This window comes from Heteronotia binoei, chromosome 11 (assembly GCF_032191835.1).
Source record: "Heteronotia binoei isolate CCM8104 ecotype False Entrance Well chromosome 11, APGP_CSIRO_Hbin_v1, whole genome shotgun sequence".
Taxonomy (NCBI): domain Eukaryota; kingdom Metazoa; phylum Chordata; class Lepidosauria; order Squamata; family Gekkonidae; genus Heteronotia; species Heteronotia binoei.
In genome coordinates, this window is record NC_083233.1 from 80864474 (window position 1) to 80878323 (window position 13850).

The following is a 13850-nucleotide window of genomic DNA, read 5'->3' on the forward strand; positions in this document are numbered from 1 at the left end:
TGATTACTAAGAGCCTGCATGGGTTTCTCATTAACAAGTTACGTCAGACTAACCTGATCTCCTTTTTGAAAAAGTTACTACCTTGCTGGATCAGGGGAATGCTGCAGACATAGTTTATCTTGATTTCAGTAAAGCCTCTGATAAGGTTCCACATGTTATTCTTGTTGACAAGTTGGTAAAACGTGGTTTGGATCCTGTTACTGTTAGATGGATCTGTAACTGGCTGACAGACTGCACTCAAAGAGTGCTTGTGAATGGTTCCTCATCCTCTGGGAGAGGAGTGACAAGAGGAGTGCCTCAAGGGTCTATCCTGGGACCTATTTTGTTCAACATCTTCGTAAATGATTTGGATGAAGGAATAGAGGAAATGCTTATTAAACACCCTACAAGTCTCACCACTTTGCATCCTACGAAAAGTACATTAAAAGACCATCACCCACAAGGGCGCCGGACTCTGCTGCACCACTCTCCAGCCAGCCATGATAGCCAACTGGATCAGGCCAGGCGTGTTTAATTCACGGGAGCAACAAGCGCAACCGGCATGCAGTCCAATCTGGGAGGAAAAATGCTTTCAGATTTAGGTGCTGCTACTCTGCTATGTGCTGCCATGGCTCTCCTGGGAAAAGGGCAGAAGCATTTCTCACCCTCCTGCTTCTTTGTGGGTGATTTGTCTGGGTCCTTTTCATCAGGTTTGCTCTTCTCAGGGGACTTGGGTTTCACGGTTGGCTTCTTCTCACTCAAGGCTGTCCTGCTGAGAGAGAGGAAATTGCTCTGTCAGAATGCACACTTTCAACTGCTTTCGAGAGCCACTGTGGAATAACTGCACATGTAACACTTAGTGGAACTCTTCTCCAGGCAGCCTGGAGGTACACAAAACTTAACATCTAGGACAGAAAACTGTGGTACTGCGATTTAACAATGGCTTCTGTAGTTGATCCCATTTTTATTTTATTTATTTATTTTGGTAAATTTATATTCCACCCTTTCCCAGACAGGCTCAGGGCGGATTCCCTGTGCAAGCACCAGTCGTTTCTGACTCTGGGGTGACGCTGCTTTCACAACGTTTTCACGGCAGACCTTTTTACGGGGTGGTTTGCCATTGCCTTCCCCAGTCATCTACACTTCCTCCCCAGCAAGCTGGGGACTCATTTTACTGACCTCGGAAGGATGGGAGGCTGAGTCAACCTGGAGCCGGCTACCTGAATCCAGCTTCTGCCAGGTTCGAACTCAGGTCATGAGCAGATAGCTCGGACTGCAGTACTGCAGCTTTACCACTCTGCGCCACGGGGCTCCTACTTCAACAGCTCCATGAAAAAGCCATGCAAGGGCTCCTGGTTATTTAAGGGCAGGCAAGGGAAAGGAAAGGTCCCCTGTGCAAGCACCAGTCGTTTCCGACTCTGGGGTGACGCTGCTTTCACAACGTTTTCACGGCAGACCTTTTTACAGGGTGGTTTGCCACTGCCTTCCCCGGTCATCTACACTTCCTCCCCAGCAAGCTGGGGACTCATTTTACTGACCTCGGAAGGACGGGAGGCTGAGTCAACCTGGAGCCAGCTACCTGAATCCAGCTTCTGCCAGGATCGAACTCAGGTCATGAGCAGAGAGCTCGGACTGCAGTACTGCAGTTTTACCACTCTGCGCCACGGGGCTCCTACTTCAACAGCTCCATGAAAAAGCCATGCAAGGGCTCCTGGTTATTTAAGGGCAGGCAAGGGAAGGGAAAGGAAAGGTCCCCTGTGCAAGCACCAGTCGTTTCTGACTGTGGGGTGATGCTGCTTTCACAACATTTTCATGGCAGACCTTTTTACGGGGTGGTTTGCCATTGCCTTTCCCAGTCATCTACACTTTCCCCCCAGCAAGCTGGGGACTCATTTTACCGACCTCAGAAGGATGGAAGGCTGAGTCAACCTGGAGCTGGCTACCTGAACCCAGCTTCCGCTGGGATCGAACTCAGGTCGTGAACAGAGGGCTCCGACTGCAGTACTGCGGCTTGACCACTCTGTGCCACGGGGCTCTCTACAGGGCGGATTACATCCAGATAAAACCAGGCACATACAATAAAACCACAACACAACACAGTTCCCATCTGGAAGTGAGGATTAAAGCTTGCCTACCCATTGTCCTGACAACAAAAGAAATGTGGCTGTTGACGACATCTTCCCATTAAGACTTACACGCCATTTGAGAACCGGGAGGTTATACTGTCTATACCAGGGGTGGCCAGCGGTAGCTCTCCCCATGCTGGCTGGGGCTGATGGGAGTTGTAGGCAAAAAACTTCTGGAGAGCTACCATTGGCCACCCCTGGTATATACCTATCTCTCTCTTTAGCAGCATCTGGGGAAGGTACTAGCAGACGCCAAGTCATGATCTCTTGTTCAGTGACTGAGCAAACACACATTTTCTTTTACAGTTTCTATTTCTCATGGATGTAGACAATGCCTGGTTTAATATGTGATTTCTTATCCTTCTGTATGGTTAAGCAGAAGGAAGCCGGGATAGCCCAGGCTAGCCCGATTCCATCCGATCTCAGAAGCTAAGTGGAACTGGTGCTGGCTAGGATTCGGATGGGCCACTTCCAAGAACACCAGGGCACGATGCAGAGGCAGGCAATGGCAAACCACCTCCGAAAGTCACTTGCCTTTGTGGAGAAACGCCATTTTAGTCAGTGGTGGTGCTTCATTTGGCAGGGGTCAGTAAATCCCTCAGCAGGCTTTGTAGCCTTCCCCTCACTCCCCCCCTCCCTTCCAGAGCCAAACCAACAACGCTAGGGGGAAAATCTCCTAGAGAGGCAGGAAGTGCTTTGTTCTTGGCATGTGTGTTAGCAGGAAGAGAAAGGCAGATTTGAACTGGGGCTCGAGCGAGCATGTGGTGAGCATGGAGGCTCCTGCCTGGGAGGCCCCAGGCAGGCAGACAAAGTAAGTAATTCTCAAGACAGGACAAGGTTAGACCAGGGACAGTAGAAAGCGTTTATAAACACCTTTCCTTTGTCATGCTGTTTGCTGTGCTGTGCTGTGCTGTGCTACTTTTTTAAATGCAACTGTTTTTGTTTTGTTTTTCTTTCCCTATCTTTTTCTCTTTTAAATAAATGTTTTTTCTGTTTTAAATACTGGCAGTCAATCTCTGTACCACATAGATCCCCAAACCGCTTTAGACCACGCTGTTTTTAAGAAGGGGGCCCCAGGGAAGGGGGAAGGCATGCAGTTGGATAAGGTGCCAATCCTCCAGGGGTGCCCCAAAGAAGTGCTGAGGTCTCTGTGAAACCCAAGTACAGGGTGGCAGAGGACCTTGAGGCCGGGCCTCATAGCTGGAGAGGGGGATTGGGAGTCCTGTTCCTCTCAATCTGAACCCCGGGACTGAGCAGGTGGTGGCAGCGCGCCCAAGGGGCAGGAGGAGAAATAGCTCCCTCCAGGAGTTGGCGACTCAATAGGGAGCTGACGGGACCGGGTCTGAAGGCACAATCGGGCCGGTTCCGCCACAGCCTTAAAAAAACAATCTAGCTCACCACCTAGTGGAGCAGAATGCTAAAAGAACTTCTGGCTGCCGGACAATCTTAGGATCTCCTGGCTCTGCGACACGCACTGTCATATGATAATTATTAGAAGGGGAAAAAAAATAATGGCCGGTGAGCAAGTCCTTACTGATATATGTCGATTTGTGAAATTCATACAGGTTGCAGCTTTCTTTGGAGCAAAATTTGTGTGTGCTTGTTTTTAAAGTATAATATAGAAACAACTCCAAACACCATGGGATCCACAGCAGAATCCTGACCATGTAACAGAAGACAAGGACTGAGTCTCTGGATCGGGCAGCACACAAAGGCACTTAACAGTATTTGCTGGCGTATAAGACTACTTTTTTGCCCAGAAAAACATGCCTCCAAGTGGGGGGGTCGTCTTATACGCCGGGTGCACTTCAGTTGGGATAGACATAGCTGCCCATAGTGGCCTTCCGATGCTCGCCTGGTGCCCATAGTGGCCTCCCGATGCCCGCCCACCTCATTCTACATACCGTCCAGTATCGCACGGTATCCAGCACAGCCGCGGTGGGTCATCAGCGTGGCTGCGGCGAGCATCAGCAGTGAGTCAGGGGTGCCAGCCTTTTCGGCGTGACCGGCCCGTTCTGCTCAGCGGGAAGCAGCGGCGCTCCGGCCCGCCCCTTGTCTATGCAGAGCTTGCACATGCGCACTAGTGCCGGTCACAGGAAGATGCAGGGGCGGGCCGGAGGCGCTGCGGTCATGCTGCGGCCGTACAATGGTGTGCGGAAGTGGGGGTAGTCTTATACGGCGAGTATATAACAAACTCTATATTTTGAGTGGAAATGTTGGGGGGTCGTCTTATACGCCCAGTCGTCTTATACGCCGGCAAATAGTAATCTTTATTCCAATGCAAGCCTATTCCCCCCCCAATGCTCCCCATCTAAAAATAGAGGCTGGAACTCAAACAGCAAGTTGGAAGGAATTCACTGGAGGAGGTGGGTGTAGCATTAACTATGCACAAAACTGCCTTTTCCTCAAGGGCAGTTTCTGGGCTACCAGTTGCTCACCAGACCAAGGGACGATCCTTTCAAGTCCCTTGTGCAGCACCCAAAAAGCTGCCCTTGCAGCGCCGGGATTGTGTCCAGAAAGGCCAAAGGCTCTCACCTGACGCTGTTGAGCACGGCCTTCTCCTTGGCTGGTGGTTTCGTGACAGGCCGCTTGGTGCTCACCACTTTCACGGGGTGCTGCTCTTTGCCTGCCTTGCTGTACTTGTTCTTGTCAAACTTTGGCTTGGGAGCCCCGTATTTCCTCAGAATCTTCAAAAGTCGGAAGAAAGATGTGTTAGCTGGCACTGGGGACTCATTCTGTCAGGCAACACAGGGTGTGTGCTACAAAAGGCATGCGATTTGTGTGCAGCAAGTCTCGGCATCCTAAGAATCTCTGTTCTCTCAATTATAGCAACTTCCTATAAGGACTTCCTTAAGGACTGCAAAGAAAAACTGGATTGGGTATCTTGGGAAATCTTAGGAAACCAGGGCAGGGGAGAGACAGCAGCTGCTAAGGAACACAGCTTCTGTACTTGCATTTCTTTACCTCTCCTCCCTATGACTAGACCAGGGGTGGCCAAACTGTGGCTTGGGAGTCACATGTGGCTCTTTCACACATATCGTGAGGCTCTTGAAGCTCCCACCACCCCATCAGTCGGCTTGGAGAAGGCATTTCTCTTTAAATTGTATCTCCAAGCCAAGCCACCCAGCAGCTTGGAGAATGCATTTAAAATTAAAGTTGCTTTCTTTCTACCTCCCCCTCCCATCTTCCTTCCTTCCACCCATCTTGCAGCTCTCCAACATCTGACATTCACGTCTTGCGGCTCTCCAACATCTGACATTTATTCTATGCGGCTCTTATGTTAAGCAAGTTTGGCCACCCCTGGATTAGAAGAACGATTAAACACAAATAGGTGCACATAACGCAAGTTGCAGAATCCAGTTTTTCATGGTACAGACTTCCTCTTCTTTACACACTGACAGGATTACACAAAAATGTAATGCTCACCTGAGTCAGCTGATCCTCCAGGACCTTCTTTGGGGGACGGACGTTGGTGAAGAAGGCAAACAAGAGGTTCCCAGGAGTCTGGGCATTGATCTGCTCTTTGCTCAGATAGATCTCTGCCACTTTGGTGGGTTTTGTAGGAGTTAAGCTCAGCATTTGCTCAGAGTGGAGGCAGCTTTTAAATATTTCAGTGAGGACTTCGCGAGCGCCTGGCACCAGCTTATCTCCTGATGGAAACAGGGTTTGTTAGAAATTGCAAGAGGGTGTTAAAGCCAGTTTAAAATAGCTTTCCTTCCATTTATATGCCGCTTAAAAGCATTGCTTATTTTTTATTTTTAAAAAATCCATTTCTGTACTTCCTTGTGACTTGCATCCATTTTCTATTCCTTTCTGGGAATGATGCCCCTTTCCCCCTACTGAGCTGGTGGCTGGGACTCCTGCTTGTGGGGCTGGCCAGTCCTCCAGGAGCAAGTTTGAGTGGGGGAGAATCTCTTTCCCTCCCCCTCAGACACTCCCTAGAGGGTCAGCCTCCTTGACGGGCCTGCCTGGACATTGTTCTCAGAGTGCCTCTCCAGGGTTTTGCCAGACACCTCAACGCCAGCGTTCTCGAGGGCGCACCAAGCTGCTGCACTGGGGAAAGTGGAAGGAGACACGTCGGCCGGTCAGAATCCTGCCTGGTGTGGCAAGCAGTGGCAAGAGCCCCAGAATTCTGCACCAGGAAGCGTGAGGGAGAGCGAGAGGGCAAAGAAGGGGGCTTTCTCAGGATTCAGAACGTTTGCATTCAGGGCTTTACTTATCCACTTCTGCTGTTCAAATGGAAGAAATGTGACTTTTCCATTCGTTTGGAAATAAATGCACATCCCCGCTTTGAAGCGGGGCTCAAACTTTTAATATTTCTGAACACATTTCTAAAGACGGAGGTGCTTCTTTCATTATCAAGTTTCATCAGAGTGGTACCCAGGGCTTTTTTTTTTTTGTAGCAGGAACTCCTTTGCATATTAGGCCACACACCCCTGATGTAGCCAATCCTCCAAGAGCTTACAGTAGGCCCCCGTAAGCTCTTGGAGGATTGGCTACATCAGGGGTGTGTGGCCTAATATGCAAAGGAGCTCCTGTTACGAAACAAAAGCCCTGGGGGTACTCTTGTGAAAGGGCCCTGCATTGCTCAAGGCTGTGTGCAAGTGGGAGAGCTGGCGTTTCTGCAGCTGCAGCGTAAGACTTCAGGGTCTTCCACTGCACAAGTCTCATGGAAATAAGTTCTCACTCTCGCACACATGTAAAACACACGCGCACACACACACATACATAGAGCAGTTGGATACTGCAAGCACACACCTTTGATAGTTTTGTCATTGAAGTAGTCTTCGAGTGCGGGACTTCCTTGTGTATCAAACAAACTCTGGTTCACGGTAGAGACGGTTAATATCTCCTCTGTGGACATTTCCATGAGCTCATCCTCCCCATCGAGACTCGATAATCCAATCAGGTCGCTGCTGTTAAATAAACTGGCCCGGATCTTCTCTATTTTGGCCCGGGATCTTATCTGTGGTAACAACACACTGCCTTCAGCAGAGATTTGGAAGCTAAAGCCAGTTTTCGCATCTAGTCGTTAGCTCTTTTGCTCCCATCCTGGTCTCACCAACAGCTCCCCTCCACCTTTCCTCAAACTGTAAAGCCCATCCCCAAAGCCAAATTTCCAAAATCCAAGATCGAGAACTCTGAACGTCATACAGATTAAACAAAATTAAATTGTTGCAGCACTGAGATGCATTTTAAGTAGCATTACTGTTCATAAGAACATAAGAGAAGCCATGTTGGATCAGGCCAGTGGCCCCTCCAGTCCAACACTCTGTGTCACATAAGAACATAAGAGAAGCCATGTTGGATCAGGCCAGTGGTCCATCCAGTCCAACACTCTGTATCACACAGTGGCCAAAAATTTATATATATACACACACACTGTGGCTAATAGCCACTGATGGACCTCTGCTCCATATTTTTATCCAATCCCCTCTTGAAGCTGGCAATGCTTGTAGCCGCCACCCCCTCCTGTGGCAGTGAGTTCCATATGTTAATCACCCTTGGGGTGAAGAAGTACCTCCTTTTATCTGTTCTAACCCAACTGCTCAGATAAGAACATAAGATGTTTATGACATTCCAGAAGAGCGGTCATGTCAGTCTACTGCAGAAAGGACTGCAAAGCAGGTTACACCTTGCAGATCTGTTCCACTGGTGGTCGGCACTCTCCCTACACCTAACCCTGCACATGGGCAAGGTCAACAGCTGCCAATGCACCTCTGTTCTTCACTGTGGCTCCCACTTTGCAGAAGGGTCTATGTGAGGTCAGGAAGACCCCCATACTGCAGAACGTGCATAACAGAATGTTCAGGAAGGCACTTTTACAAAGAGAAGAGCATAAGAATATAAAACATAAGAGCAGCCATGTTGGATCAAGTCAGTGGCCCATCCAGTCCAACACTCTGTGTCAGACAGGGGCCAAAAAACCCAAGTGCCATCAAGAGGTCCACCAGTGGGGCCAGGACACTAGAAGTTCTCCCACTGTGCCCCCCCCACCCCAGCACCAAGAATACAGCGCATCACTGCCTCAGACTGAGAGTTTCAACAATAAGCTATGGCCAATAGCCACTGATGGACCTCTGCTCCATTCTCCTCTTGAAGCTATCTAGGCTTGTCGCCACCACCACCTCCTGTGGCAGTGAATTCCACATGTTAATCACCCTTTGGGTGAAGAAGTACCTCCTTTTATCCGTTCTAGCCCGACTGCTCAGCAATTTCATTGAATGCCCACGAGTTCTTGTATTGCCCACGAGTTCTTGTATTGTGAGAAAGGGAGAATAGTACTTATTTCTCTACCTTCTTTATCCCATGCATAATCTTGTCAACCTCTATCATGTCATCCTGCAGTCCACGGTTCTCCAAGCTAAAGAGCCCTAAGCATTTTAACCTTTCTTCATAGGGAAAGTGTTCCAACCCTTTAATCATTCTAGTTGCCCTCTTCTGCACTTTTTTTTAGCACTGCAGTCTATAGCACTTTTTGCTGCATGTATTATTTTGCTCTTATGACAGCATCTTCTTTTTCTGTATCATGTCTCAGCTTTGCACCATGTTCTAATTTTGTAGGCCTGGTCCTATTGTATATGGGATGTCTTACACTGAATGACTGCATCATTTTTATAATTCTCCGTCTCTACTTCATACTGATTCATTATTTATCTGTTTTAAGCAGATTACTAAAGCTAGACCTCGTCCGAACGGCTGCCAATATCTATCACAGGTGCATAAAATTTTGCAGCTAAAAGAGTGACATGTCTGCTATTACCTTCTAATAAAAGAGGTAATGCTGCCATATGATCTATATTTTCGAGCAAAAGAAGAATGAAAAGATTTCTAGGCTCAGAATAACGATCGTATGCAAAGGACATGTGACGCAGGGTATCTACACTTTTAATATTTTTTGTATTTTGTAATCTGTCTGGAGCCTCAGGGAGAAAGGCAGACTACAAAATAAACACATTCACAAACTCTGTGATCGACGGTGTGCGCATTAAAAGTTTGCCTCATTGAAGTGAATTCTGTTACCTCCACAACAGCAAAGCCTTTGATGGGCCTCGATGGGACCGACTGACTGTCCAGTGACGTCACGGTGTACATTGACCCGACGTCTGACACCGATGCCGTCTCCACGTTGTCGAGGGGTTCCCCGAGGCTCCCCAGGCTGCCTAGGCTTCCGGTGCTGCAAAGGGAAAGGTCTAAACTTTCCTGACTGGAAACCACATGTGGTTCCAGCAACCCGGGTGGCATGGGCACCTCTAGGCTCGCCTGGAACTGGTCCACAGAGATGTCACTAATTGTCCGGGAGATGCCCTGGGAGCTGCAAAGGGAGGCCTGGCTAGTGGAGGCGGATGCGCTGACGCTCATGGCCGGCGTGACGCTGCTGGAGCTGCTGATATCCAAGCTGTCCACGCTGCCGGAGACCAGCGGCTTGTCCATCTCAGTCCTGCCTTCCCCTCCCTCCGCTTTGTCCTTAATTTTTTTAGGGTCTTCCTCTTGCAGAGGGATGTAAATTTCATCCTTGAAGACGCCGCCGTGAGCGTTGCAGGCCTTGCGGATGGCGTTCCGCACGGTGCCCTCTTCCAGGTGGGTGGGGATCCCTGAAATCACCAGCAAGCGGCTATGAGCCGTCGTCCCAACCAAGGCTTGGCAAGCGTCCGTCACGGCATCGTTCGTCACGCCGAGCCCCTGGGGATCCTTCTTGGTTAGATGCCTGAGAATGATGAGCAAGGTCAGCGCCCGGTGGAACCACAACATGTCCTCCGGCTTGCTCCCGCCCATGCTCAGCATGGCCGTGTCTGTTTCAGCGGCTCGGGACGAAGTGCGCTTCCCGGAGGACGATGTTTTCTCCCGCTTCATTTTCACCTTTTTCCTCTTTGACAGGAGGCTTGGGCTCTGGGGGGTCTGCCCGGGAGAGGAGGAAGAGGAGGAGGAGGAATCGCTGAGGTTTGGGCCTCCGGTGGATGACATCACGTTGGCGGTTATGCTCATGTTGATCGGCAAGGTCACTTCTGCTACGGCCAGGCAAACCTCCATCAGTGCATGGAAATAGGTGGAAAATCTCCCCTGGTCTGCTCCAACCCCAGAGCCAGCACAGGTGTTTCCCGATGCCCAGTTCTGGGTCTCTTCATCGTACAGCTTGTGCAGTTCCGACTGGAGAGCCATCAGCATCGCCAGGCAAGGGTTGAGCTGGAGCGCGATGGAGGACGACAGCCCTGCCGGGTTCTTCTTCTGCTCCAGGCTGTGGACTTTGCGAAGCAGCTCAGCCAAGAGATGGAACAGCAGCTCCTTCACGCAGGCGGCCATGTTTGTTGTCCACAGGAAGTTTCCTAGGAACAGTCAAGACAGGGCACAGAGAACATTAGGTGTCTTTAAAGCATTTCACAGATGTTACAGAATTCACAGGAGCGTGCAGAGAAAGTTTATTCAACTGTTTGTGTCAGAACAATAAAGCAGCCCTTACATGTAGCCAATCAAAAGACATTACAAAACATTAACATAATGTACTATGTCATTTTCCCCTCTTTCAGGCATTTTCAAAAGGCATCTCAGACCAATGGAAACTTCTGTTCTGGTGTGCAAGAGAACAAAGTGCAAAAGTGAAGCTTCACAGGAGCGTGCATCTAACAAAACAGTGAATGTGAAGTCTGAGTGATTGGACGGCGCACAGCCCTTGGACGGCACTTTCACTCTAGTCTGTACTGAGGCTGTGCACTCCACCCTTTGCTCACAGGGCAGATAATGTCCAGCGCCGTCCTTCCTGCCGTTAAAAAGCGACTTTTTCCATTCCCCAGGTGAGGGAATGCAGGTGGCATCTCCTGGGACTCTCACAAGACTGAAAATACCACCTTCGATGCCATTCCTGGACTTGTGCCTCCTTCCTGCTGGAGCCAAGTCAGTCCCTCCCTACAGGACAACTTATTAGGTGGGTCTAGATACAAGGGTGAGGAATGGTCAAAGTCTTTTTTTGCCAGGACTGAGGCCTAAATCCAACCAGAGTTTGCCTCCCAGAGTTTTCAGAAGATGGCTTCCAACTGAACTTTCCTGGCTTCTTGCATCTTTGGGGAAGGGCTACCATTTCCTGCTTTGGCTTAAAATCCCTGCCAGACAACCCTTCCCCACACTCCCGAGTGCAGGGTCCGCAACACCCCCACTCTCACCTAAGATTTCCACCACTTGCAGGAGGACCGAGGCGGGGATTGTGTCCAGCTCCTCTTCCGATTTCCCGTCGCTGTCATCCAGTTTCCAAGTCAGGAGCTGTTCCGTGAACGCCGTGGCCAATGGGAACTCCAGCGGAAGGGAGTGCAAGACAAGCACGGCTCCAGGGGGCGGGGACACTCCTTGAATGAGAGCCACAGAAAAGGAGTAGTTGCTACAGCTTGCTTCTATTAATTGAGTGCCATGCCACCCCTAAAAGAAAGCTTGCAACAAAGGGGCGGAAAGGGTATTCAGGCCCTCCGCATCCCCAAATTAGACATGCTCTTGGGACTTCTCCCAAGACACAGGTTTCTTTTAAAGCGGTGGGGTTTTTTCCAGTAATATAACACTACTGAAAAGCTTCTTTGGCAATCTTTGAGCTCCTGCCCTGTACAGCGCCAAACTATAGTCAAGTCATGTTCCCAGGGGTCGTTTTGTAGAAAAATAGGTGGTGAAGCTCATTAGCATAACTCATTAGCATATGCCACCCCCCCCCCAGCCAAGAGCAACCTGATGCAAGACAGGAGAGCCCTGGGCAAGTGAGGCCTGCTTGGGCTGGCTAGCGATCCCTAGTCACTTGCTGCCCAAAATCACATCGGAAGTGGAGAAAGGGTGGCGTGGGCTTCTCCAGGGGTTAATGAGGGCTGCTGGGGGTGTGGCAAAGCCCCTGGTGGCTGGCTGGCTGCCCGCTCTCCTAATCCAGGGATTGTTATGCAGCTGCACCTCCTATTCAATGGACAAGGTAGGTGGGGAGGAGGAGAAGGGGGAACCCTCAGAATGGTTCAGGAGCTGTGCTCCTGTGAGCTCCTGATGAGTCTGAGGCCTGCGTGTTTCCAAGATTATGGTCTGGTGGATATTTGCACCCAGGCGCTTCCCTGTCTGCTGTGGTTCCCAAATCCTGATTTGAATGTGCGGGGGTTTTCGTTTTAATCTTACCAAGTTTGATGTGGACCTTATCTGTGGAGATGATGACTGAAGGATACTGGTTGGTTGTGGGGGGCGGGGTCAGGCCCGTGTTGGTTGGAGAAGCATCCCGAGGGTAACACACTGCCTCAATAAGGTTCAACTGGCCATTCCTCTTGACTTTGTGGCCGAGGCCATAGACGAGAACCCGGGCCCATGGGGCCTTATACAGGGAGGAGCTGGAAAATAAGGGAATTGCTCACATTTCAATACAGCAAAGCTCACTGCAGCAGGAACCTATTATTCTGTTTTAGAATATTTTGTGAAGCACCATATATGCTATGTGCCAATGGGACTGCTTAACGTTATTACTGCATTGTATAAATATAGTTATACGGTGTCTTCCTTTCCCACAGTCACCCAACTAAAAAAAAATGTCAAGCTCTGACTTTGGCAAAAATAAATATGACAGAGTTACTGCACAGGCAGGAGAAGTAGAAGATGATGATATTGGATTTATATCCCGCCCTCCACTCCGAAGAGTCTCAGAGCGGCTCACAAGCTCCTTTCCCTTCCTCCCCCACAACAGACACCCTGTGAGGTAGATGAAGATATTGGATTTATATCCTGCCCTCCACTCTGAAGAGTCTCAGAGCGGCTCACAATCCCCTTTCCCTTCCTCCCCCACAACAGACACCCTGTGAGGTAGAAGATATTGGATTTATATCCCACCCTCCACTCTGAAGAGTCTTAGAGTGGCTCACAATCTCCTTTCCATTCCTCCCCCACCAGACACCCTGTGAGGTGGATGAAGATATTGGATTTATATCCCGCCCTCCACTCCAAAGAGTCTCAGAGCGGCTCACAATCTCCTTTCCCTTCCTCCCCCACAACAGACACCCTGTGAGGTAGATGAAGAGATTGGATTTATATCCCGCCCTCCACTCCGAAGAGTCTCAGAGCAGCTCACAATCTCCTTTACCTTCCTCCCCCACAACAGACACCCTGTGAGGTGGGTGGGTCTGGAGAGGGCTCTCACAGCAGCTGCCCTTTCAAGGACAACCTCTGCCAGAGCTATGGCTGACCCAAGGCCATTCCAGCCGCTGCGAGTGGAGGAGTGGGGAATCAAACCCGGTTCTCCCAGATAAGAGTCCGCACACTTCACCACTACACCAAACTGGCTCTCCATTTCAGCATTTCATGGAGCATTTCAGAAGGCAACTCCCCACCCTCCGTGCATTCCTCCTCACTCACTCTTTGCGGAATCCGGATTGGCTTTCCTTACAGGACACAACCACAAAGGCTGCGCCAGGGAAATTAACGTCCATGTTGACTTTCGACTCAGAAATAGGAAACTCCTCAGAAGGGAACTGTTCAGGAGCATTCTGAAATGAGTTTTTTAAATAGTCAAAACCACCAACTGAAAACACAGCTACCCCTTCTTTTCAGGTTCTAAAAAAACATGTAGATATATCCTGCATCCTGCAAATTTTTGCAGTCAGAAGGTGCCACCTCCTCATGCTGAAAAGGCTGCACAGAAATAAAGATGTGAAGCCACCCCCCCCCCCCATTTCTGACTGTTTCATTTCCCCAATAGAAAACACGGCCAGTCCAGTCCAGTCACAAGTGTACGAGAGTTCTTGTGCATTT

General features: G+C 49.7%; 1 protein-coding gene across 2 annotated transcripts in view; it reads right to left on the reverse strand.

Moving 5' to 3' along the window:
• HECTD4 (HECT domain E3 ubiquitin protein ligase 4) overlaps nt 1–13850 on the reverse strand; it is a 192735-nt gene that overhangs the window by 12449 nt on the left and 166436 nt on the right. For both annotated transcript variants that reach the window (XM_060250370.1, XM_060250369.1), the window contains exons 58-65: nt 13455–13585; nt 12234–12439; nt 11261–11440; nt 9129–10429; nt 6864–7071; nt 5532–5755; nt 4641–4792; nt 645–751 (exon numbers count right to left, since the gene is read on the reverse strand). In XM_060250370.1, the coding sequence (XP_060106353.1) occupies nt 645–751; nt 4641–4792; nt 5532–5755; nt 6864–7071; nt 9129–10429; nt 11261–11440; nt 12234–12439; nt 13455–13585 (2509 nt within the window). The remainder of the gene's footprint in view (nt 1–644; nt 752–4640; nt 4793–5531; nt 5756–6863; nt 7072–9128; nt 10430–11260; nt 11441–12233; nt 12440–13454; nt 13586–13850) is intronic.